Source organism: Acanthochromis polyacanthus, chromosome 14, assembly GCF_021347895.1.
Source record: "Acanthochromis polyacanthus isolate Apoly-LR-REF ecotype Palm Island chromosome 14, KAUST_Apoly_ChrSc, whole genome shotgun sequence".
In the NCBI taxonomy this organism is placed as follows: domain Eukaryota; kingdom Metazoa; phylum Chordata; class Actinopteri; family Pomacentridae; genus Acanthochromis; species Acanthochromis polyacanthus.
Window position 1 is genome coordinate 2,632,816 of NC_067126.1, and position 26,913 is coordinate 2,659,728.

General features: G+C 41.0%; 1 protein-coding gene across 1 annotated transcript; it reads right to left on the minus strand.

Annotated features, from left to right (window-relative positions):
- Positions 1-643: 643 nt before the first annotated feature.
- rbm44 (RNA binding motif protein 44) lies at positions 644-26,081 on the minus strand. The gene is made up of 13 exons (XM_051959382.1): positions 25,895-26,081; positions 22,358-22,385; positions 22,167-22,273; positions 20,371-20,445; positions 10,756-11,176; positions 10,462-10,584; positions 10,223-10,385; positions 8,159-8,255; positions 5,067-5,252; positions 4,938-4,993; positions 4,756-4,829; positions 3,291-3,792; positions 644-1,192 (listed from the first exon to the last, which is right to left on the minus strand). The coding sequence occupies exons 1-13, from the start codon at positions 26,079-26,081 to the stop codon at positions 914-916; spliced, it is 2,298 nt and encodes a 765-aa protein (XP_051815342.1). The 3' UTR covers positions 644-913.
- Positions 26,082-26,913: the final 832 nt, after the last annotated feature.

Genomic DNA, 26,913 nt, shown 5'->3' on the forward strand with positions numbered 1-26,913 from the left:
CGGCTCCAGAAACTGTGTTCATCCTTAAATCCTCAATAGTTTTCACCTTAGTCTGCTTTTATCTGGATCAATCCAAACTAAACTTTCTGTCTGCTGATGTTAAAGTGTGTGAAACTGAAATACTTGTAAATAAAAGCAGTTTGTAGTGTAACCAGGCCTGATGGTTAGGGCAATTATTTTAGATATATTATGATTAATATTAACATTATCATTAGGTAATAATACTGTCATCACATTTCTGCAACTATTAAGAGTTATTTAGACAGACTTATTTCATGTGTCAGGACATGTTTGACATCATACTACCTGAACACGTACACACGTCTACATCTCATTCATCACTGTCTCATTTATGTTAGTTATGACTTATTTAAGGAGGAACTCTGGTTAAACAATAGCTTAGATTTAGTCTGACATTCTGATAATTAGCCTGCTAAGTATGCTAATAATTAGCCTGATAGTTAGCTTTACAGTTAGCCTGATAGTTAGCTTTACAGTTAGCCTGATAGTTAGCTTTACAATGAGCCTGACAGCCAGACAGAATCCAAACACCCTGACAGACTACCTGAACTAAGCCTGACTCATGTTATAAACTGACTTCATGAAAACGCTCTCCGTTATATAATTAAAGAACAACAAAAGCTGCAAATGTCCTTTTTATTGACTCAGGACAAAATACAAACAAAAGCTCTGTCATACATAATTATTGACCAAAACTACGTCAAACTAAATTCTGTCTTTGACCAAGCAGCCAAATAAAAAGATCAACTGTGGCTTTTGAACTATCTGCTGCTACCTGGATGAAGTCAGACAATAACCCCCGAGGGAAACATTGGTACAAAGGATAACTAGAGTGGCTGTGATGCTTAGAACATTTCTAACGTTTCCATGGTAACAGCAACCCTTCGGAAGCTCAGATCTGTGAGGCGGTCTGTGGCCTGGTCAGGAGCTGGGAGGTCATCTCCCTGATGGTCTGCAGGGGGAGGCCGGTCAGGACGCCTGCATGCTTCCTCCTCAGCTCTACCAGAGCGTCCATGATCTTCTGCTGGCCAACCGCCGGGTGGCGCTGCAGCAGCTCAGACATCAGCGTGTCGAAGCCGCCCATGGTGCCATAGTGCTGAGGAACACAGGTTCGTCTAGCAGTGGGTGAGATGAACACCACCATCCTGCTTCTGCTGCTGGAGATAAGAGGCTGAGGAGGAAATAATTAAACGTAAATCACAAAAACATGCTGATGATCCAGGATATAAATATAACACAATACCAGGGTTCAGGTCAAAGCCAAGAACAAGACTAAAAACTAGAGTTACAGAGCAGCAATTCAGCTAAATAAAATAAAGTACGGTGCACGGCGGAGGCATCATCGTGATTATAAAGCACGGCGGAGGCAGCATCGTGATTATAAAGCACGGCGGAGGCAGCATCGTGATTATAAAGCACGGCGGAGGCAACATCGTGATTATAAAGCACGGCGGAGGCAGCATCGTGATTATAAAGCACGGCGGAGGCATCATCGTGATTATAAAGCACGGCGGAGGCAACATCGTGATTATAAAGCACGGCGGAGGCAGCATCGTGATTATAAAGCACGGCGGAGGCATCATCGTGATTATAAAGCACGGCGGAGGCAACATCGTGATTATAAAGCACGGCGGAGGCAGCATCGTGATTATAAAGCACGGCGGAGGAAACATCGTGATTATAAAGCACGGCGGAGGCAGCATCGTGATTATAAAGCACGGCGGAGGCATCATCGTGATTATAAAGCACGGCGGAGGAAACATCGTGATTATAAAGCACGGCGGAGGCATCATCGTGATTATAAAGCACGGCGGAGGCAACATCGTGATTATAAAGCACGGCGGAGGCAGCATCGTGATTATAAAGCACGGCGGAGGAAACATCGTGATTATAAAGCACGGCGGAGGCATCATCGTGATTATAAAGCACGGCGGAGGAAACATCGTGATTATAAAGCACGGCGGAGGCATCATCGTGATTATAAAGCACGGCGGAGGAAACATCGTGATTATAAAGCACGGCGGAGGCATCATCGTGATTATAAAGCACGGCGGAGGCATCATCGTGATTATAAAGCACGGCGGAGGCATCATCGTGATTATAAAGCACGGCGGAGGCATCATCGTGATTATAAAGCACGGCGGAGGCAACATCGTGATTATAAAGCACAGCGGAGGCATCATCGTGATTATAAAGCACGGCGGAGGAAACATCGTGATTATAAAGCACGGCGGAGGCAACATCGTGATTATAAAGCACGGCGGAGGAAACATCGTGATTATAAAGCACGGCGGAGGCAACATCGTGATTATAAAGCACGGCGGAGGCATCATCGTGATTATAAAGCACGGCGGAGGAAACATCGTGATTATAAAGCACGGCGGAGGAAACATCGTGATTATAAAGCACGGCGAGGCAGCATCGTGATTATAAAGCACGGCGGAGGAAACATCGTGATTATAAAGCACGGCGGAGGCAGCATCGTGATTATAAAGCACGGCGGAGGCAGCATCGTGATTATAAAGCACGGCGGAGGCAGCATCGTGATTATAAAGCACAGCGGAGGAAACATCGTGATTATAAAGCACGGCGGAGGAAACATCGTGATTATAAAGCACGGCGGAGGAAACATCGTGATTATAAAGCACGGCGGAGGCATCATCGTGATTATAAAGCACGGCGGAGGCATCATCGTGATTATAAAGCACGGCGGAGGCAGCATCGGGATTATAAAGCACGGCGGAGGCAGCATCGTGATTATAAAGCACGGCGGTGATACTAGTTTGTAACTCCTTCAGAGGAGTCATAGAGTCTTGGTGGCCTCCCTCTCTAGTCTCTCAGGTCTTGAGGACGTCCTGCTCTTGTCAGATTTATTCATGCTCCATTTTCCTTCCATTTCTTCATGATGGATTTAACTGGACTCCAGGAGATCTTCAGGAACTTTAAATGTTCTTGTATCGTCCTGACTGATGCTTTCCTCAGAGTTTCTTGGTTCTTTAGTCTTCATGGTGTAGTTCTATCCAGGAGTCTTTATTCTACAGCCACAGACCGCAGATCATCCATTAAGGACTTCTAGAACTGTCCAAGTTCCATCAGAGTCTCTTTAAAGGAGCTGAATTCTAATGCAGTCACTGATTTTTTATTTTTAATTACTTGACATTATTTTGGAGAAATCTGCTTTCATTTTAACACAAGAAAATATTTAATTTTGTAAATTCTTGTTAAAAACCACACTAAGTTGACCTTAATTCAGCACTGTGTGTCCTCACCGTTCTTCCAGGACTGCTGGGTCGGTTCTCTGAGGGTCCTGGTCTGGTGGGGTTCTGGAGGTTCTCTGATGGTCCTGGTCTGGTGGGGTTCTGGAGGTTCTCTGAGGGTCCTGGTCTGGTGGGGTCCTGGAGGTTCTCTGAGGGTCCTGGTCTGGTGGGGTCCTGGAGGTTCTCTGAGGGTCCTGGTCTGGTGGGGTTCTGGAGGTTCTCTGAGGGTCCTGGTCTGGTGGGGTTCTGGAGGTTCTCTGAGGGTCCTGGTCTGGTGGGGTTCTGGAGGTTCTCTGAGGGTCCTGGTCTGGTGGGGTTCTGGAGGTTCTCTGAGGGTCCTGGTCTGGTGGGGTCCTGGAGGTTCTCTGAGGGTCCTGGTCTGGTGGGGTCCTGGAGGTTCTCGTTCCCTCTGATGTGCTCCACATGTACAGTGTGGTCCTTCAGCCGGCGTCCATCCAGATCCTCCACTGCAGCCTCAGCAGCCTGAGGTCCGCTCACCGTCACCATGGCAACCCTGGAGGACCAATCAGGAAGAGAGGCTGAGCTCAGTAAAAGTACTCTATTACAGCATGAATATGTGGATCAAGTATTACAGTATAACTCCTGATGAATTATTATTATTAGTAGTAGTGGTATTATTATTAATAATAACAATAATAGTGAACATCAGTGTCAGCAGCTGTTTACTGCTGGAGTATTTTATTATTATTTTGATATTATACGAATAAATTAAAACACTTCATTATTATTTTTAGGGGATTTTTACAATTTTTAAGGCAATTTATTGATTTTTTTTAGACAATTTTGAAACATTTTCATGTAAATTTCTCAGACATTATTAAAATATTTGGGACTTTTGTCATTTTTATGGGCTTTTTATGAATATTTTGGAGATATTTTTGTGGCATTTAAAATATATATATCTGTGTGAGATTTTATTAATATCTTAAATCTAGATATTTTTGGACATTTTATTCATACTTCTGGGCATTTCTGGGACATTATGAGTATTTTGCAGTGTTTTTCAAATATTTTTCAGAATTTTGGAATAAATTAAGATTTTTTGAGATTTTGTTCATAGTTTGCAGGATTTTTGGGGCATTTTATGTTTTTTGTTCCATGTTTTTCAAATATTTATCAGAATTTAGTAATAATTATTAAAATTTGCTGAGACTACATTCATATGTTGGCATATCTGGGATATTTTATAATTTTTTTCAGTCTCTACAAAATTTGGTGACAATTTATTGATTTTTTTTTTTACTTTTTTGGGTGTTTTATTCATTTTTTCTCATTTAATGAAAACCTTTTTAAATGCTGAATACTTTCTTATTTATTTCACCATTTTCTCAGACATTTTTCAAAGTGTTTTTCAGACATATTAATCGTCCTGACAGACGATGAGTTCGAGGACAGTAGGAAAGCTGCTGAACACGTGAATCTAAGCGGTGGAGGTAAAGTTAGAGCAGATTCTCACCTCTGATCGTCCTTCAGTACAGCAATTTTGACCTCTGAGGCCTCGTAGTCCTTCAACAGCAGCATCACGTCGTTCTGACAGAGACAAGGTTTATTAAAGGCTGTGGCGCCCCCTGCTGGCCCACACTCAACAACACACTGCTCAACATTTACTAAAAACCTTCAGAGGTGTCTAAAACTCACCTTGGTGACCTCACTGGGTAGGTTGGAGACCCACAGAAGTGAACCTTCCTCTGGGACTGATTCTGTTTAAAAACTATAATTAATTCCAGTCTCCACATCAGCAGCTGAGATGTTTCATGAACTTCCTACCATCAGCTGGTTCTGCTGCTGGGTTCTGTCCGACCTCAGGAAGCTCCAGGTCCTCCTCAGGAAGCTCCAGGTCCTCCTCAGGAAGCTCCAGGTCCTCCTCAGGAAGCTCCAGGTCCTCCTCAGGAAGCTCCAGGTCCTCCTCAGCATCGAACCACAGCTCACTTCTGTTCACCTCTTCACCTGCAGCTGCTGAACAAAAACACAGAACTGGGATTTAATCAGCCGGAGTCTTCAGGCTCTGCCTCCTCTGCAGAGGACGTGTTCACCGGGTTCAGGAGTTCCTCAAAGTGCTCTTTGAACCGCCCAACAATGTCCCCAGTACAGGTCAACAGTTCTCCACCTGACTGTACACAGCCTGGATAAAGCTCTGCCTCCTCTTCCTGAGGCATCGAACACTTTGCCAGAATCTCCTTGAGGCCAACCAAAAGTCCTTCTCCATAGCCTCTCTGAACTTCTCCCACACCTGAGTTTTAGCTTCTACTACAGCTGCAGCTCTTTTGGCTGACCGGTACCCGTCACCTGCTTCAGGACACCTCCGACCCAGCCAGGCCTGAAAAACCTTTTGGAGTCCGATGGCTTCCCTCAGCTAGTGTTCACCAGCAGGTTCTTGGTTACCGCTGCAGCAGGTACCAGTGACCTTTAGTTCTGGAGGCTATGAACATGGACCATTCAGACCCAGGTCTCCAACCTCCCCCAGGATGCAGGAGAAACTCTTCTGGAGGTGGGATTGAAAACCCCACAGACAGGGGCCTCCTCCAGATGTTCTCAGTTCATCCTCACCACAGGTTTGTGTTTACCAGGTCTGTCCTCCAGTCTTCCATCAGATCAACTCACCACCAGGTGGAGATCAGCTGACAGCTCTGCTCCTGTCTTCACCTGAGCGTCCAAAACATCCGGCTGCAGGTCTGAGGATACGACTATGAAGTCCTCCAGGAGAACTCTGGAGTCTCCAGGTGGTCCCCCTTCCAGGAACCACCCAGAGACTCCAAGAAGGCCGGATACTCTGAGCTGCTGTTGGTGCAGAAGAACAGACAGCAGTCAGAGTTTATCCTCAGAGAGGAGACCCTCTGGTTCTCCAGGAGAACTCCAACAAAGCAAACTCAGCCGGGGGATCATGAGTATCTCCACACCTGCCCAGAGCCTCTCACCCTCAGCAACTCTGGAAAAGCAGAGTCTCCAACCCCTCTCCAGGATTCTGGATCCAGAACCCTTGCTGGGTGTGGAGGTGAGCCCAACTACACACGTGGACAAAATTGTTGGTACCCCTCAGTTAAAGAAGGAAAACCCACAATTCTCACTGAAATCACTTGAAACTCACAAAAGTAACAATAAATAAAAATTTATTGAAAATTAAATAATCAAAATCAGCCATCACTTTTGAATTGTTGATTAACATAATTATTTAAAAAAACAAACTAATGAAATAGGGCTGGACAAAAATGATGGTACCCATAACTTAATATTTTGTTGCACAACCTTTTGAGGCAATCACTGCAATTAAACGATTTCTGTATTTGTCAATGAGCGTTCTGCAGCTGTCAACAGGTATTTTGGCCCACTCCTCATGAGCAAACAGCTCCAGTTGTCTCAGGTTTGATGGGTGTCTTCTCCAAATGGCATGTTTCAGCTCCTTCCACATATGTTCAATGGGATTCAGATCTGGGCTCATAGAAGGCCACTTTAGAATAGTCCAACGCTTTTCTCTCAGCCATTCTTGGGTGTTTTTGGCTGTGTGTTTTGGATCGTTGTCCTGTTGGAAGACCCATGACCTGCGACTGAGACCAAGCTTTCTGACACTAGGCAGCACATTTCTCTCCAGAATGCCTTGATAGTCTTCAGATTTCATCGTACCTTGCACACTTTCAAGACACCCTGTGCCAGATGCAGCAAAGCAGCCCCAAAACATTACTGAGCCTCCTCCATGTTTCACCGTAGGGACAGTGTTCTTTTCTTCGTATGCTTGGTTTTTGAGTCTATGAACATAGAGTTGATGTGCCTTACCAAAAAGCTCCAGTTTGGTCTCATCTGTCCAAAGGACATTCTCCCAGAAGCTTTGTGGCTTGTCAACATGCATTTTTGCAAATTCCAGTCTGGCTTTTTTATGAGTTTTTTTCAGCAGTGGTGTCCTCCTTGGTCATCTCCCATGAACTCCACTTTGGCTCAAACAACGACGAATGGTGCGATCTGACACTGATGTACCTTGGCCTTGGAGTTCACCTTTAATTTCTTTGGAGGTTGCTCTGGGCTCTTTGGATACAATTCCAACGATCCGTCTCTTCAATTTGTCATCAATTTTCCTCTTGCGGCCACGTCCAGGGAGGTTGGCTACTGTCCCGTGGGTCTTGAACTTCTGAATAATATGAGCCACTGTTGTCACAGGAACTTCAAGCTGTTTAGAGATGGTCTTATAGCCTTTACCTTTAAGATGTTTGTCTATCATTTTTTTTCGGATGTCCTGGGACAATTCTCTCCTTCACTTTCTGTTGTCCATGTTCAGTGTGGTACACACCTTTTCACCAAACAGCAGGGTGACTACTTGTCTCCCTTTAAATAGGCAGACTGACTGATTATGAGTTTGGAAACACCTGTGATGTCAATTAAATGACACACCTGAGTTAATCATGTCACTCTGGTCAAATAGTTTTCAATCTTTTATAGAGGTACCATCATTTTTGTCCAGGCCTGTTTCATTAGTTTGTTTTTTTAAATAATTATGTTAATCAACAATTCAAAAGTGATGGCTGATTTTGATTATTTAATTTTCAATAAATTTTTATTTATTGTTACTTTTGTGAGTTTCAAGTGATTTCAGTGAGAATTGTGGGTTTTTCCTTCTTTAACTGAGGGGTACCAACAATTTTGTCCACGTGTGTACATCTAGATGGTACCTCCACCTCCTCCAGCTCAGGTTCCTTCTCCATCAGTGAGGTGATGTTTCCACATGCACTCCACTCACCAACTAGTTCCCCGTAACTGGTCGTGACGTAACGATGAAACGCCGTAGGTCGAGGACGTCGTAAACCGAGGACCATTTGTATTTATAAAGTCAGAAAAAGAACTCGTCTCTACATGAAAGAACAGATTTTTCTCACCCGTCTCATTTCCTTCCTGCTTGTTGTTCTGCAGAAAACGTCCGTCCTTCAGGATCACGGTAGCAGCTCTTCTTGTTTTCATGATTTTCTTCTCAGTCTGAGAAACAAATTTTAAAGTTTCTTAATCAGCTGTCATCAAAAATCAACAATCAATTAACCGTTGATATGAAGGAGAAACAGCAGTTTAACCACTGACACTAAATCTGCTCAGCTAGGTTAAGAATTAAAACACAAATTAGAAAATAATTGTGTTTTTCATCTTGTTATCACATCATATCCAGGTTTATTTTCATTATCTAGCAGGGAACCACATGGAAAAATTTGGGGATCAAAAGTGACATCATTATTTTTTTAAAGAGATTGTAGTCAACATTACAAAAGTAAGTTTGTGCAAAAAATTCAACGTAAAAATGCATCTTAAAGGGCGTTTCCTGTTTCAGTGACAGAAGTATTTCACAAATATGGACCAAACTGTCAGAAATAACACTACTTAAGGAGGTTATCAGGACAGGATGTCGTCCACCAGAGATTCTGAGCACAAAGCTACAGCTGACCAATCACAGACATGGACGGTGACATAATTACTAAAGAACAAACCAGAATATGACAGAAATGTAAAGATCTGTTCTGTCCAGCTGGTTAGTATATCTGTAATTAATCAGGAGCCAGGTGTTTGGTGCTAAACTCACCTGGCTGATGGTTCTGCTTCCATCATCAGGCCTGCTGTGTTCTGCTGCTGGATGAAGCTGCTGAGGTTCTTCAGATGTCCTGAGATCAGAGAAACGTTAGCGTGGAGGGACTGGTCTGCTGATAAACCTGACTGTGTTTGAGTGTTAACGTACCGAGAGGAAACGCTTCCCGGCTCCCCAGCAACCATCTAAACACGAACCAACACAGTTAGACAACTCTGACCGCTGAGGGTTCAAATAAATCACATCTCTGGAACGTTTTCTTCATCCTATTTCACCAATTAGTCGACAATTATAGCCAAGAGACCGTTTCTGTAAAGTTCACTGTACTTTCGAGGAACTGCATGTCGCTATGATGCAGCACCGTATGACATACTGATAGAGGTTTACATATCAAACAGAAAAAATGTGGAGTTAAAGAGGAAACTCCAGCAGCAGCTCAGAAAGAATCCACGCTTCTATCAGACCAGTTAAAGTGATAAAGTTCAGTCTGTAGATCAAACACAACATGGAAACGGTGGATATTTTACAGGACAGAGCAGCTAAACAAACTCATTTTCTAATTATTGTGTTTATAGCAGCTTTAAGTTCTAGTACAGCCTTCGTCTTAAAGAAGCATTTTCGCGGCGTGGTCGTCTTAAAGAGCCACAGCATACCATATAAACTCTGTATTGTTCTGATACGTCTGTAAACCTGAAGATTTTTCTTTTATGTTTGGGATGTAAATTAGCTTTGTGCTAAATCCGGCTTATTTATGGCAGCCTTGTGTAAACTTTATAAGATTGATTGTTCATCAACATGCTGTCCTGTCCAAAATCAAGAAGGAAATCAAACAAAAACATCATATTTACCCAACAGAGCTAACTGATGGGACTTTCAGGTTAGCTGCAACCATAAGATGTGGGACAAAACTGGAATTAAAGTCACATTTAAACTTTACAGGGTCAGGCTTGGTTCTCCTGGTTCTGGATGTGATTTAAAGTTGGTTTAGGATTAATTTTACTCTGGATCTGGTCCTGGATGAGGACTGGTTTCAGCTGGTCTTGGGCGGGTCTAGGACTGAAATAGTTTAGGTTTGGTTTTGGTCCAGATTTTGAGTTTTTTAGGACTGTATGTTTTTTTTGGAGTGGTTTAGGTTTGATTTTGTACTGGTTTTAGACTGTCTTGGGCTTTTTTTGAGGGCTAGTTTAGGTTTAGTTTTGGTTCCATGTTCAACGTTTACTCAGATTATATTTCATGGAGTGGCTGCAGCATCTCTAAGTGAATTTGTCAACAATTAAACCGTCTATTCCAGGTGCAACAGGCCAGATTAACCCTCTGACCAAAGTGGATCTGGTCGTTTACACCGGTAGTTTCGGTTTTCAGGTGTGTTTACCTGTAAAGGTGTGTAACTTCCTGAGATTATCTTCCCAGAGTCCACAGAAAGAGGCTTCAGCTGCTCCAGAGGAACTCCAGCCAGGATCTGATGCTTCATCTCCTGGTAGTCAGAGTCCAGTTTGTCCAGAACCTCTGCGATGTTTTTAGGAGGATCTTTGTTCCTGCAGGGAGACGAGAATCAGACTGGACTCTACAGACAGAGTTAGATCCTGAAAACAGATCAGATGTGAGGATTACACTGAGTTCAGCTGCTTTCCCTCCCAGAAGAATCTCCAGATGTGATGTTTGCAGATGTTGTACTGCAGCGCCAACAGGCTCAGCTCTGCTTTCTGAGCGCGCTCAGTACAGTCACAGTCGCCTCTGGAAATCAGACAGAAATCAGTCGTGGAGCTGCAGAAGTATGAAAACAGCTGAACAAGTTGATCATCTGATTCATCACCTTTTTATCTTCTCTTTCTGCCTCTGAGTTGTCTTCAGTTTGGTGAATTCCTGAAACATTAAAGTGTTTAAAGGTTTTTCTGCAGCTTCTACAGGTTCAGACGTTGGGTTTCTGGTCTTACCTCGGCCACATAGTCCAGGTCGGACATGTGGACTTCAGTGATGACGTTTTTGTCGGCTGTTTCTGGGTCTTCGGTTTGGGTGAAGATTGAAGTCCTCAGCAGCAGCTCAGTGCCAACGCTAACATCACAGGTAGGACGGCAGGCAAACTCTGAGGGGTTCATGGTGACCTGAGGAGGATCAGACTTCAGACATGAAGGAGAACAGATCAGGATGCTCTGATCGTCCTCCATGATGCTGTGGATGTTCTTGGCCTGATCTTCATCAGTGAACTGGTCCCTCTGCAGCAGGTAGTCCTGACACCTGTCCTCTGTGGGGTCGTTCTCTGAGCCCACAGAACTACTGCTGGTCTGGCTGACGTTCACGTCGCTGTATTCTGAAGGTTCTTCATTCACTGTTGGCCAGTCGGAGCTGTAACAGGAAACACTGTGAGATATTTTCATCTGTGGCATCAGTGTTGTAAGCATCGACTCTAGAGAAGTCTAACAAAACTTCTGAACATTACTGTCAGATCGCTGTTCGGTGACAAAAATGCATCAATAGACGATGAGCCACCCTGAGCTGAGAGGATCCATGGAGAAGGTCTGAGACCTTTAACCCCAAAAACACCAAATCTACCATCCAAAATGGAGGTGGCAGTATCATGATCTGGAGCTTTCAATTCAATTCAGTTCAATTCAATTTTATTTATATAGCATCAATTACAATCAACTCGTCTCAAGACGCTTTACAGAACCCAAATGCCTGACCCCCAGAGCAAGCCCAAAGGCGACACTGGCAAGAAAACGCCCTTTTAACAGGGAAGAAACCTCGAGCAGAACCCGGCTCTATATAGGGGGGACCCATCTGCCTGCTGGCCGGGGGGTTGAGAAGGACAGAAGAGGGCAAGGGGGAGGGATGGGAGAAGAGGGAGGGGTGGGAAAGCAAGGAAAACACAACACACATTTGGATACATGTATGACAGGATATGTGACACAGACAAAGTATAAGCTAACATTGAAAACTGACTCATAGTTTACTCTGATGATGTACGGCTCTGACATTAAACATACTCCATATATAGCTAGCAGTAAAATTCAAACAGTATGTAAGTTAGCATAACAGTATAGTGAAGGCGATGCAGAGTTGACTGGTGGAAAAAGGGAGTTGGAAGCAGAGGGCTGGAGGAAGGTCAGCAGCAGCATCCCACAGTGGACATGATGGAGACTGGACCAGCTGGTGGAACATCAACCACAGATCTGAAGCATCCAGCTCTGGGACCAGGGACACTCGGAGAAATAGCACAGGGGGAAACAGAGTGAATGTACTGCAATAACGGTATACATATTAAATGTAAAGGTAGATAGAGAAGGGCTCAGTGCGTCAAGAAAAGTCCCCCAGCAGCCTATAGGCCTATAGCAGCATGACTAGAGGCAGAACGAAGGGACGTCCAAGAGGGAGTCAGCTGTACAATGAAGACACAAGCCGAACCCCTGTGGGTCACCCAGTCAGCCCCAACTATAAGATTTGTCAAAAAGGAACGTTTTAAGCCTGGTCTTAAAAATAGAGAGGGTGTCTGCCTCCAGAACCCAAACTGGGAGCAGGTTCCACAGGAGAGGAGCTGATAACTGAAGGCTCTGCCTCCCATTCTACTTTTAGAAATTCTAGGAACAACAAGTAAGCCTGCAGCTTGAGAGCCAAGAGTTCTACTAGGATAATAAGGTACTATCAGATCTTTAAGATATGATGGAGATTGGTTATTAAGAGCTTTATATGTCAGAAGAAGGATTTTAAATTCTATTCTGGATTTAACAGGAAGCCAGTGAAGAGAAGCAAGTATAGGGGAAATATGATCTCTTTTGCTAACTCCTGTCAGTACTCTCGCAGCAGCGTTTTGGATCAACTGTAGATGTTTGAGAGAGCTATTTGGACAACCAGATAATAAGGAATTGCAATAGTCAAGCCTGGAAGTAACAAAAGCATGAACTAATTTTTCTGCATCACTCTGAGACAGAATGTTCCTGATTTTTACAATATTACGCAGGTGAAAAAAGGAAGTCCTACAGACTTGCTTTATGTGTGAGTTAAAGGACATGTCCTGGTCAAAAATAACTCCAAGATTCCTCACAGTAGTACTGGAGGCCAATGTGATGCCATCCAGAGTAACTATTTGCTTTGAAAGCGAGTTTCTAAGATGTTTGGGGCCAAATACAATGACTTCAGTTTTGTCAGAATTTAGCAGTAGGAAGTTAAAAGTCATCCAGGTTTTAATGTCCTTAAGACAATCTTGCAGTCTAGCTAACTGATCAGTTTCATCTGGCTTCATAGATAAATACAATTGTGTGTCATCTGCATAACAATGGAAGTTAATACAATGCTTCCTAATAATATTGCCTAAAGGAAGCATGTATAATGTGAAAAGTATCGGTCCTAAGACAGAACCCTGAGGAACTCCATGATTAACTTTAGTATGCTCAGAAGAGTTATTGTTGACATGCACAAACTGGAACCTATCTGATAAGTAGGATTTAAACCAGTCCAGTGCTGTCCCTTTAATGCCAATTAAATGTTCTCGACGCTGTAATAAAATGTTGTGGTCGATTGTGTCAAACGCTGCACTAAGATCTAACAAAACAAGTATAGAGACTAGTCCATTATCTGATGCTATGAGAAGGTCATTAGTAACTTTCACTAGAGCTGTTTCTGTGCTATGATGCACTCTGAAGCCTGACTGAAACATTCAAACAAATTATTCCTTTGTAAGTGTTCACATAATTGATTTGCAACTGTTCTTTCCAGAATTTTAGAGAGAAATGGTAGGTTGGATATCGGTCTATAGTTAGCTAACACATCTGGATCTAAAGTGGGCTTTTTAAGCAAAGGTTTGATGACAGCGACCTTAAAAGCCTGTGGTACTTAGCCTGTTACTAGAGAGAGATTAATCAGATCTAACATTGAAGAATTAATTAAAGGTAAAATCTCCTTGAAGAGTCTAGTTGGGATAGGATCTAAAAGACATGTTGATGGTTTGGATGTAGAAACTGTTGAAATTAGTTCAGAGAGACATATAGGAGTGAAGAATTCTAAAGATTCATCAGGTCTAACAGCCAATTCAAAAGCATCTGTGACATTTGTAGGAAGGGCCAGATTAATTTTATCTCTAATCAGAACTATTTTATGTGTAAAGAAGCTCATGAAGTCGTTACTGGTTAAAGCTAAAGGAATACAAGGTTCAACAGAGCTCTGACTCTTTCTAGAAGAGCTTCTGGACTACTTTCAGACTAGACGCTGGACTGGTTCTGGACTTTCTTGGGACTGGTTTGTGTGTGGTTCCAGTCTTGGTTCTCCTGGTTTTGGATGTGATTTAAAGCTGGTTTAGGATTTATTTTACTCTGGATCTGGTCCTGGATGAGCACTGGTTTCAGATGGTCTTGGGCTAGTTTTGACCTTTTCTTAGGAGGAGTTTAGGTTTGGTTTTGGTCCAGATTTTGAATTTTTTAGAACTGGTTTCAAACTGTTTCTAAAACTGGTTTTGGTTTAGGACTGGTCTCAGACTGTGTTCTGACTGGTTATGAATGTTTTTTTGGACTCGTTTAGGTTTGATTTTGGTCCTGGTTTTAGATGACTGGTCAGAACTGTTTTCAGACTGTCTTGGTCTTTTTTTTAATCCCCAAAAACACCAAACCTACCAGCAAGCATGAAGGTGGCAGTATCATGCTCTGTGGAACTGGAGCTTTACACAAAGTAAATGGAATAATGAAGAAGAGGATCACCTCCACGTTCTTCAGGAAAACCTAAAACCATCAGCAGAAGGTTGATCTTGGACACAGTTGGATGTTTCAACAAGACAATGAGTCCAAACACACATCAGACGTGGTAAAGAAATTGTTCCATCAGGATAGAATGAAGGTTCTAGACTGATCTCCACAAAGTCCTGATGTAGACCCATCAAGAACCTGTGGACTGATGGAGAAACAAGTCTGAGTCAGAAAGACAACAAGCTTGGTTGAACTGAACCAGAATTGGTGCTGTTCAACTAAATGTGTCGTCTTTCTGACATTGATAGTGTATTGATACTGCCACCTTCATGCTTGATGGTACTGCACCAATTCTGCCCAGAAGAGTTAAAGAAACCAGAAATTTGAAACCAGAAGAAACAAACTAAGGCAGAAATGGAAAAAAATTAACCAAATATTAATATTTCTGGTTGTATATTTATGATCCAGCAGATTTTGTCATATTTCCAGAAAATCTTTAATAAATCTATGAAAGCATCAAAATCAAGTCAATGACTTTCTTCTTCAGATCTTTGCTGAGCTCCTCAGTCTTTCCCCCTGTAGAGTTTGAGTCTAATGGTTCTATTGAAACTGGATCAGAGCAGTCAGCAGCTGTAGTCGACTGGAATCACTCAGGAAAAGTTAAGGTCATGAAACTAAGAACATCAGATCAACACAACTCTCTACATCAACAAAACTGATCATTCACGTTGCTAAAGGTGAATTTTTGACCCAGAAGACCTTAAATAAATCTATGAAAGAACCAAAATACATTGTCTCTAGTGACAAAGATTCATGTTTCAATGATTCCATCACAGAAAATTCAGAGTTCTAAGAGTCATGAGAAACTCAAGACCAACATGATTTAAATTGCCTTTAAAAATGTATAGAAACTTTTGTTCCTGACTTCAGATATAGATAAGTGTTTGAGTCTAATGAGTGAATCTATTGGTTCTATTTAAACTGGATCAGAGCAGTCATCAGCTGTAGTTGACTGGAATCACTCAGGAGAAGTTAAGAGGTCATGAAACTAAGAACATTAGATTAACACAAGTTTCTACATCAACAACACTGATCATTCAAGATTCTGTTTGTGTATTTTTTGGCCTCAGAAAACCTCTGATATATCTGTGTAAAAAAACTGAATGTAGGATTGCTTTGGTCAATGTAACCACAACGGGACACAAGCCAGTGTCTTATTGTGCCGGTCCCAAGCCCGGATAAATACAGAGGGTTGTGTCAGGAAGGGCATCCGACGTAAAACTTTGGCCAAATCAAACATGCGAATCAAATGTATGACTTCCATACCGGATCGGTCGAGGCCCGGGTTAACAACGACCGCCATCGGTGCTGTCGACCTACAGGGTGCCGGTGGAAAATGGACGACTGTTGGTCGAAGAAGGAGGGGAGGAAGGTGTGTTCATAGGAAGAGAGAGAAGAGGAACACCAAGAGTCTAGGACTGAGAGTAGGGACTTTGAATGTTGGAACTATGACAGGAAAAGGTAGAGAGCTGGTTGACATGATGCAGAGGAGGAAGGTGGACATACTGTGTGTCCAGGAGACCAGGTGGAAAGGTAGTAAAGCTAGAAGTTTAGGAGCAGGGTTCAAGTTGTTCTATCATGGTGTAGATAGGAAGAGAAATGGAGTAAGAGTTATCTTGAAGGAGGAGTTTGTTAGGAATGTCCTGGAGGTAAAAAGAGTGTCAGATCGAGTGATGAGCCTGAAGCTAGAAATCGAAGGTGTGATGTTCAATGTTGTTAGTGGGTATGCTCCACAGGTAGGATGTGAGCTGGAGGAGAAGGAGAAATTCTGGTTGGACCTTGATGAAGTGATGCAGAGCATCCCTAGAAGTGACAGAGTTGTCATTGGTGCAGACTTCAATGGACATGTTGGTGCAGGAAACAGAGATGATGAGGAGGTCATGGGCAGGTTTGGTATCCAGGAGAGGAACGCAGAAGGACAGATGGTGGTTGACTTTGCAAAAAGGATGGAAATGACTGTAGTGAATACTTTCTTCCAGAAGAGGCAGGAACATAGGGTGACCTATAAGAGTGGAGGGAGGAGCACACAGGTAGACTACATCTTGTGTAGACGGTGTAATCTGAAGGAGATCAGTGACTGCAAAGTAGTGGTAGGTGAGAGTGTAGCCAGACAGCATAGGATGGTGGTGTGTAGGATGACCCTGGTGGTGAAGAAGATGAAGAGGGCAAAGGCAGAGCAGAGGACCAAATGGTGGAAGCTGAAAAAGGAAAAGTGTTGTATGACTTTCAGGAAAGAGTTGAGATAGGCTTTGGATGGTCAGGAGGTGCTTCCAGATGACTGGACAACTACAGCAAATGTGATCAGGGAGACAGGTCGGAGAGTACTTGGTGTGTCATCTGGAAGGAAAGGAGATAAGGAGACTTGGTGGTGGAATGAGGAGGTGCAGGAGTGGATCCAGAGAAAGAGGTTAGCTAAGAAGAAGTGGGACACTGAGAGAACTGAAGAGAGTAGACAGGAGTACAGGGAGATGCAGCGTAAGGTGAAAGTAGAGGTGGCAAAGGCCAAACAAGGGGCTTATGATGACTTGTATGCTAGGTTGGACAGTAAGGAGGGAGAGACTGATCTGTACAGGTTGGCAAGGCAGAGAGATAGAGATGGGAAGGACGTTCAGCAGGTTAGGGTGATAAAGGATAAGGATGGAAGTGTGTTGACAGGTGCCAATAGTGTGATGGGAAGATGGAAAGAGTACTTTGAAGAGTTGATGAAAGAGGAAAATGAGAGAGAACGAAGAGTAGAAGAGGTGACGGTAGTGGATCAGGAAGTATCAAAGATTAGTAAGGATGAAGTGAGGAGGTCATTGAAGAGGATGAAGAGTGGAAAGGCACTTGGTTCTGATGATATACCTGTGGAGGTATGGAAGTGTCTCGGAGAGGTAGCAGTAGAGTTTCTGACTGGGTTGTTCAACAGGATCTTAGATAGTGAGAAGATGCCCGAGGAATGGAGGAGAAGTGTGCTGGTGCCCATCTTTAAGAACAAGGGAGATGTGCAGAGTTGTGGCAACTACAGAGGAATAAAGCTGATGAGCCACACGATGAAGCTATGGGAAAGAGTAGTTGAAGCTAGACTAAGGGCAGAGGTGAACATCTGTGAGCAGCAGTATGGTTTCATGCCAAGAAAGAGTACAACAGATGCAATATTTGCTTTGAGGATGTTGATAGAGAAGTACAGAGAAGGTCAGAAGGAGCTGCATTGTGTCTTTGTAGATCTGGAGAAAGCTTCTGACAGGGTGCCCAGAGAGGAACTGTGGTTTTGTATGAGGAAGTCTGGAGTGGCAGAGAAGTATGTTAGAGTGGTGCAGGACATGTATGAGGACTGTAAGACAGTGGTGAGGTGTGCTGTAGGAGTAACAGAGGAGTTCAAGGTGGAGGTGGGACTACATCAGGGATCAGCTCTGAGCCCCTTCTTGTTTGCTATGGTGATGGACAGGATGACAGACGAGGTTAGACAGGAGTCTCCATGGACTATGATGTTTGCAGATGACATTGTGATCTGTAGTGAGAGCAGGGAACAGGTGGAGGAGAAGCTAGAGGCGTGGAGGTTTGCCCTGGAAAGGAGAGGAATGAAGGTTAGCCGCAGCAAGACGGAGTATCTGTGTGTGAATGAGAGGGACCCAAGTGGAAGAGTGAGGTTACAGGGAGAAGAGATCAAGAAGGTGGAGGATTTTAAGGACTTAGGGTCAACAGTCCAGAGCAATGGAGAGTGTGGAAAAGAGATGAAGAAGCGTGTACAGGCAGGCTGGAACGGCTGGAGAAAAGTGTCAGGTGTGATGTGTGATAGAAGAGTTTCAGCTAAAATGAAAGGAAAGGTTTACAAAACTGTGGTGAGACCAGCCATGTTGTTTGGTCTGGAGACAGTGTCCCTGAGGAAAAGACAGGAGGCAGAGCTGGAGGTAGCAGAACTGAAGATGCTGAGGTTCTCTTTGGGAGTGACCAGGATGGATAGGATCAGGAATGAGGACATCAGAGGGACAGCACATGTTAGAGGCTTTGGAGATAAAGTCAGGGAGGCCAGACTGAGATGGTTCAGACATGTCCAGAGGAGAGAGAGTGAATCTATTGGTAGAAGGATGCTGAGTTTCCCACTGCCAGGCAGGAGGCCTAGAGGAAGACCAAAGAGGAGGTTTATGGATGTGGTTAAAGAGGACATGAAGGTAGTTGGTGTGAGAGAAGAGGATGCAGCAGACAGGGTTAGATGGAGGCAATTGATTCACTGTGGCGACCCCTGAAGGGAAAAGCTGAAAGGAAAAGAAGAAGAAGAAGGATTGCTTTGGTCACAAAGATTTGTGTGTTTCAGGGATTCCATCAAAAATTCAGAGTTCTAGGAGTCATTAGAAACTCAGACTGATAGGAAACGTGGACTTTACAGTGGATGTCAGCTTCTGTTCATGGCTGTAGCGTGTCAACTGGAACACGGATGACTCACTGTGATGGTCTGTCTTCAGAACATGGAACATTCTGGTCTCGCGCAGCTAAAATGTGGCTGCTGGTCTCTGGTCTCTGGCTGCATCTGTCCAGGTCCACAGTTAATCCAGCCAGGACCGCTGGATCGCTGCACACCACTGCTCTGCTGCTCAGCTGGAGACAAATCAGAAGTCATCCTCCAGATAAAAACACGACAGTACATGTCCATCCTGGACTACACTGGTGTGACTCCTCACTTCTTTCTGAAGGCTGGTCCTCTCTGTGACGGGACTGCTGGAGGTCTGAGGGAAGCTCTCCTGAAGGTGGAGCGGCCCTTTGCTGTTGCAGAACTCGTCACAGAGATGTTCTCCAGTGGTGTTCCTGCAGCCCAGCAGAGTTAAATCCCTGGGAAACATCTCCAGCTCCAGATGTGTGTGAGCTGGTTCTGACAAGGGGAACAAAATGAATTTCAGTTCACAACAAGTGATGGTTTATAGGTTCACCTAAATGGACAAATGACAAAAAAAAAGAAAAAAAATTACAAAAACAAGAAACAAAATAACAAAACAAGAAACAAATGACAAAAGTCAGAAAAAAAGGACAAAAAACAACAAGACAAAATATTACAAAAAATAGACAAAACAATACACAAAAACCCAAGCGAGAAAAAAGGAACCAAAACAACAAAAACATGAGAAACTACAAAAGTCCAACAAAAAAGACAAAAACAAGACAAAATATTTCAGAGATTAGATCCAAAATAAAAAAAATGAGACAAATGAACAAACAACAATCTAGTATTTTACTTTCTGATCCAAACAACTTGTCATGTTCTAGAAATGATTTTAAATTTATAGTTTTACTAATTTACAATCTGCAGTTAATGTCTTCTCTGTAATTTTTACACTTTGAGGACCGGATTGGACCCTCTGGAGGACCACTTTTGGACCACGGGCCTCATGTTGGACACCCCTGGTCTAGAGAAACATGTGAGACTCTAAAACCTGAACAATGATTTTAGCCTGGTATGTGCCTTTTTGAGATTTTTACCACATCTGGTCGTCTTTGCTCCTGACTTCACTGATCTGAGAACAAAACAAGAAATGACTGTAAAACAATGAAACCTTAAACTCCTCCAATGTGTGAATTCATTGTTTTCTCAGAGACGTACTGTGTGGTCGGCTGGACGGGTCTGCTGCCTCCACTGCTGTCTGTCAATAAATAAATCATTTTACTATATTTTAAAAAAGCAATAAATAGTGATTTTCCAACTATCTGCCATTACTTGAAAGAACAATTATGTAAATTACCGATTTAATTATGAATTTACATAATTACGCAGTTTGTTCCTTTACCTTCACATGACTTTATTTTGACTATTTAGACTTACATTTCACATAAACGTGATGTTTGGACATCTCTAAGGCTGGATGTCTGCACAGGAACTGACGAAAGCCTCCTTCAGCTACAAAGACAAACACCACCAAACTGTGAGCAAAATTTATTTCAACATGTGGGAATACTGAATGTGTTCCACCTGTATTATTTATTAATGGGCCACAAAGGATGACATGTGTTAAACATCAGAAAATAATGTCCAAGCTGTCCTCCTCCAACACCTTCTTCCTGTTGTGCACCAGAACACCTGGTTGAACTCCTCACAGGTGAGAAGCTACAGGTGCATGCCAAATGATTCAACCCTCTTCATACTCCTGACATTCTGGAAAAATCAGCAACAATCCAACTAAATCCTATCAGAGGTGAAAAGTTAGTTTATTGAAATATAAAACCAAAGCAAAAAATCAAGATTTCATTCATAATCCATCCAAAATTTAAACTTTGGTCCAAAAAGCAGGTTGCAGAGTGATTTAACCGCCTATAAACAATGCTGGTGAATCCAGATACCTGCAGTCCAACTCTAAGCCATCCACCTGTATGAACACATTTAGAGGAGAATCCAACGCTGACACATGCTGAACATTCAGTAATACTCATGTCTATAAAATGGGTTCTAGCAGCACCATGGTTCAGACCAGAGAGATGTCCTGAAGTTTAGAGAGGAGATAGCTGCTTAGCACCAGAAAGGAAATGTTCCCAGAGACTCTGTTGGAAGCATCATTGGTAAGTTCAAAGCCACCGGTACTGTGGCTACGCTGGATGGTGGAAAAAAGAAACTGTCGGCAAGAATATCAAGATTCCTGGAGACAGATGGACCAGAACCCTCAGCTTACTGCCAGGGACCTGCAGGAAGATCTGGCTGGAAGAGGAACTGATGTTTCTGTGGACACATTCCATGCTGAATGCTTAATGCCAGATCCTCTAGATGGACACCGCTTCTGAAGACACACCACAATAACAATGGTCTCCAGTCTGCTAGAATCAACCTATTAAAGCCACAGAAGTTCTGGGAGACGGTTCTATGGACCGATGAGACCAAACTAGAGCTCTTTGGTCCTATGAATCAGAGGAATGTCTGGGGGGAAAGACGAGGAGAAGAACATCCTGTCTACTGTGAAGCATGGTGGTGGATCTGGGATGATGTGGGGGTGTTCTGCTTCTGATGGAACCAGGAATCTCCAAGGTATTGAAGAAGTACCAGGATATTCTGGACAAGAACGTCACTCAGTCCATGAAAAATTGAAGCTTGGGCATATTTGGGCATTCCAGCAAGACAATGACCCCAAACACACATCAGAACCAACAAAGGCTGGTTAGAGAAGAAACCTGGGAGGTTCTAGAGTGGACATCACAACCGCCAGACTTAAACCCAGTGGAGAACCTGTGGTGGATCTGAAGAAAGCTGCTGCAGCACGTAGACCTGAGAACATCACTGAGCTGGAGACCATCGTCCACGAGGAATGGTCTAAAATTCCCAAGGAGCTGCCAGAAGCTTGTTAGAGACGATACCTCTGTCTACAGCAGGTCATTGAAGCTAAAGGCTGCTGAAGATACGGCTTCATAGGAGCTGAAGATACGGCCTCATAGGACCTGAAGATACGGCCTCATAGGAGCTGAAGATAGGGCCTCATAGGAGCTGAAGACACGACCTCGTAGGAGCTGAAGATACGACCTGATAGGGGTAGAATCATTTTGTATGCAACTGTAGCTGACAGTAAACCCGTTTCTGACTCTAATGAAGTGAACGTTTCTCAGAGATGAGGCGTTTGGGTTATGAGTGAAGCCCACCTTGGACAATCCGTCTGTCCTCTGGAGATAAACTCAGGTACCAGTTGAGCAGCCTGGAATCGGTCAGGGACAGGTACATGTGGGTTTCCACCAAGTCAAACACTGACCTGAAACACACAATATGTCCTTCACACTTTCAATAAGACCATCAATCAGGTTTAAACTGAGAGGATTCATCTGCAGATGCTCACCTGTCCAGGATGAACCTCCTGCTCTCCTCTGGTGGATGAACATCAATAAATCAATCTGCAGCTCAGTGTGGATCATTAATAAAGACATTATTTAACCTGTTAACAGTCAGATATTTAACACTAATAAAGGCATTATTTAACCTGTTAACAGTCAGATATTTAACACTAATAAAGGCATTATTTAACCTGTTAACAGTCAGATATTTAACACTAATAAAGGCATTATTTAACCTGTTAACAGTCAGATATTTAACACTAATAAAGACATTATTTAACCTGTTAACAGTCAGATATTTAACACTAATAAAGGCATTATTTAACCTGTTAACAGTCAGATATTTAACACTAATAAAGGCATTATTTAACCTGTTAACAGTCAGATATTTAACACTAATAAAGGCATTATTTAACCTGTTAACAGTCAGATATTTAACACTAATAAAGGCATTATTTAACCTGTTAACAGTCAGATATTTAACACTAATAAAGACATTATTTAACCTGTTAACAGTCAGATATTTAACACTAATAAAGACATTATTTAACCTGTTAACAGTCAGATATTTAACACTAATAAAGGCATTATTTAACCTGTTAACAGTCAGATATTTAACACTAATAAAGACATTATTTAACCTGTTAACAGTCAGATATTTAACACTAATAAAGACATTATTTAACCTGTTAACAGTCAGATATTTAACACTAATAAAGACATTATTTAACCTGTTAACAGTCAGATATTTAACACTAATAAAGGCATTATTTAACCTGTTAACAGTCAGATATTTAACACTAATAAAGACATTATTTAACCTGTTAACAGTCAGATATTTATCACTAATAAAGGCATTATTTAACCTGTTAACAGTCAGATATTTATCACTAATAAAGACATTATTTAACCTGTTAACAGTCAGATATTTAACACTAATAAAGACATTATTTAACCTGTTAACAGTCAGATATTTATCACTAATAAAGACATTATTTAACCTGTTAACAGTCAGATATTTATCACTAATAAAGACATTATTTATCCTGTTAACAGTCAGATATTTAACACTAATAAAGACATTATTTAACCTGTTAACAGTCAGATATTTAACACTAATAAAGGCATTATTTAACCTGTTAACAGTCAGATATTTATCACTAATAAAGACATTATTTAACCTGTTAACAGTCAGATATTTAACACTAATAAAGACATTATTTAACCTGTTAACAGTCAGATATTTAACACTAATAAAGGCATTATTTAACCTGCTAACAGTCAGATATTTAACACTAATAAAGACATTATTTAACCTGTTAACAGTCAGATATTTAACACTAATAAAGACATTATTTAACCTGTTAACAGTCAGATATTTAACACTAATAAAGACATTATTTAACCTGTTAACAGTCAGATATTTAACACTAATAAAGACATTATTTAACCTGTTAACAGTCAGATATTTAACCTGCTAACAGTCAGATATTTAACACTAAAAAAGGCATTATTTAACCTGTTAACAGTCAGATATTTATCACTAATAAAGACATTATTTAACCTGTTAACAGTCAGATATTTAACACTAATAAAGGCATTATTTAACCTGTTAACAGTCAGATATTTAACACTAATAAAGGCATTATTTAACCTGTTAACAGTCAGATATTTAACACTAATAAAGGCATTATTTAACCTGTTAACAGTCAGATATTTATCACTAATAAAGACATTATTTAACCTGTTAACAGTCAGATATTTAACACTAATAAAGACATTATTTAACCTGTTAACAGTCAGATATTTAACACTAAAAAAGACATTATTTAACCTGTTAACAGTCAGATATTTAACACTAATAAAGACATTATTTAACCTGTTAACAGTCAGATATTTAACACTAATAAAGGCATTATTTAACCTGCTAACAGTCAGATATTTAACACTAATAAAGACATTATTTAACCTGTTAACAGTCAGATATTTAACACTAATAAAGACATTATTTAACCTGTTAACAGTCAGATATTTAACACTAATAAAGACATTATTTAACCTGTTAACAGTCAGATATTTAACACTAATAAAGACATTATTTAACCTGTTAACAGTCAGATATTTAACACTAATAAAGACATTATTTAACCTGTTAACAGTCAGATATTTAACACTAATAAAGACATTATTTAACCTGTTAACAGTCAGATATTTAACCTGCTAACAGTCAGATATTTAACACTAAAAAAGGCATTATTTAACCTGTTAACAGTCAGATATTTATCACTAATAAAGACATTATTTAACCTGTTAACAGTCAGATATTTAACACTAATAAAGGCATTATTTAACCTGTTAACAGTCAGATATTTAACACTAATAAAGGCATTATTTAACCTGTTAACAGTCAGATATTTAACACTAATAAAGGCATTATTTAACCTGTTAACAGTCAGATATTTATCACTAATAAAGACATTATTTAACCTGTTAACAGTCAGATATTTAACACTAATAAAGACATTATTTAACCTGTTAACAGTCAGATATTTAACACTAATAAAGGCATTATTTAACCTGTTAACAGTCAGATATTTAACACTAATAAAGACATTATTTAACCTGTTAACAGTCAGATATTTAACACTAATAAAGACATTATTTAACCTGTTAACAGTCAGATATTTAACCTGCTAACAGTCAGATATTTAACACTAAAAAAGGCATTATTTAACCTGTTAACAGTCAGATATTTATCACTAATAAAGACATTATTTAACCTGTTAACAGTCAGATATTTAACACTAATAAAGACATTATTTAACCTGTTAACAGTCAGATATTTAACACTAATAAAGACATTATTTAACCTGTTAACAGTCAGATATTTAACACTAATAAAGACATTATTTAACCTGTTAACAGTCAGATATTTAACACTAATAAAGACATTATTTAACCTGTTAACAGTCAGATATTTATCACTAATAAAGACATTATTTAACCTGTTAACAGTCAGATATTTAACACTAATAAAGACATTATTTAACCTGCTAACAGTCAGATATTTATCACTAATAAAGACATTATTTATCCTGTTAACAGTCAGATATTTATCACTAATAAAGACATTATTTAACCTGCTAACAGTCAGATATTTAACACTAATAAAGACATTATTTAACCTGTTAACAGTCAGATATTTATCACTAATAAAGACATTATTTAACCTGTTAACAGTCAGATATTTAACACTAATAAAGACATTATTTAACCTGTTAACAGTCAGATATTTAACACTAATAAAGACATTATTTAACCTGTTAACAGTCAGATATTTAACACTAATAAAGACATTATTTAACCTGTTAACAGTCAGATATTTATCACTAATAAAGACATTATTTAACCTGTTAACAGTCAGATATTTATCACTAATAAAGACATTATTTAACCTGTTAACAGTCAGATATTTAACACTAATAAAGACATCAGGGTTAAGACATGGATGACCTGTTAACCGGCGGGTTAAGGGAACTTACTCTGACTTTGAGGCTCTGGCGCCGGATTGTAAAAACACGGAACCACCGGCAGCGTTAGCGTGGCTCCCACGTACTCTCTGTCCGAGTCAGAAAGGCCGGGAACGGACACCCGGGAAGGCCACAACCCGAGCCACGGTGAGTTGGAGGCGGAGCGCAACACCGGGTTAGCCAGAAAACACGGCACCATACCGGCTAGAAACCAGATGAAACCGGCCGTTAGCGCCACTAATATGACAGCAAGGACCAGAGGGGATAGTTAGCAACTAACCCGGTTAACAGTTTTCAACCTTCTACGTCGTTTTTAAGTTGTTCTAGCTAAAAATAAGCTAAATGACTAGCGGCGCTGTTAGCTAGTTTAGCTTAGCGTAACAAGTTTAGCTCGTTTAGCTCCAACTGTTAGCAGCTGATTAATCAGGTTAATGATCCTATTTGGTCCTTCAAGCCTCTAGTCACTGAACTGAAGACAGAAGCTTTTATTTTAGGTTCTTCTATCGGAGCAATAAACTGTAAATAAACCCAAATCCGAAGGTTTAATGGAAGAAAATGCACAATAAGGTTCTTACTCATAAAGATTACCTTCTGATGAAATTAAGTCAGGAAGTTTTAGAGACAAACGGCTGCATCTAGGTCGGTTTCCTCTATATATGTATTCATTTATTAAAACAAATATTTTTTCACTATTTTTTTCATAAATCCAAAAATAGCCCCAGATCATAGATTTTTTGTTTGTGTTTTTTAATTTAAAAATCCCAGATCTAAATCCTGGTTTTGGATCCCGATGTGTTTGGTGTCTTCCATCAGTCTGAATTCAGCGTTCAGCGGAAAAAAATAGTAGAAAACACAATAAAGTCATCCTGCCTTATTTTAGTGGATTTATAATAAAATATAGCATAGATTTATTAAACCAAAAATATTGCCCTCAGCTTAAAATTGTATTTTCTTGAATAACCATTTGTTGTTGTTGTTTTGTGTTTTTTTTGTGTGTTTTTTCTCAAGAATAGTTTGTTATTTTAAATAGG

Bases quoted from the DNA above. Each gene is read 5' to 3' on its own strand.
- rbm44 (XM_051959382.1), bottom strand. From the start codon at position 26,081: ATGGTGCCGTGTTTTCTGGCTAACCCGGTGTTGCGCTCCGCCTCCAAC. The intron at 22,274-22,357 runs GTGAGCATCTGC...TGTGTGTTTCAG, and splicing joins AGGAGGTTCATCCTGGACAG to GTCAGTGTTTGACTTGGTGG. The intron at 3,793-4,755 runs GTGAGAATCTGC...TTGGTCCTCCAG, and splicing joins GTACTGAAGGACGATCAGAG to GGTTGCCATGGTGACGGTGA.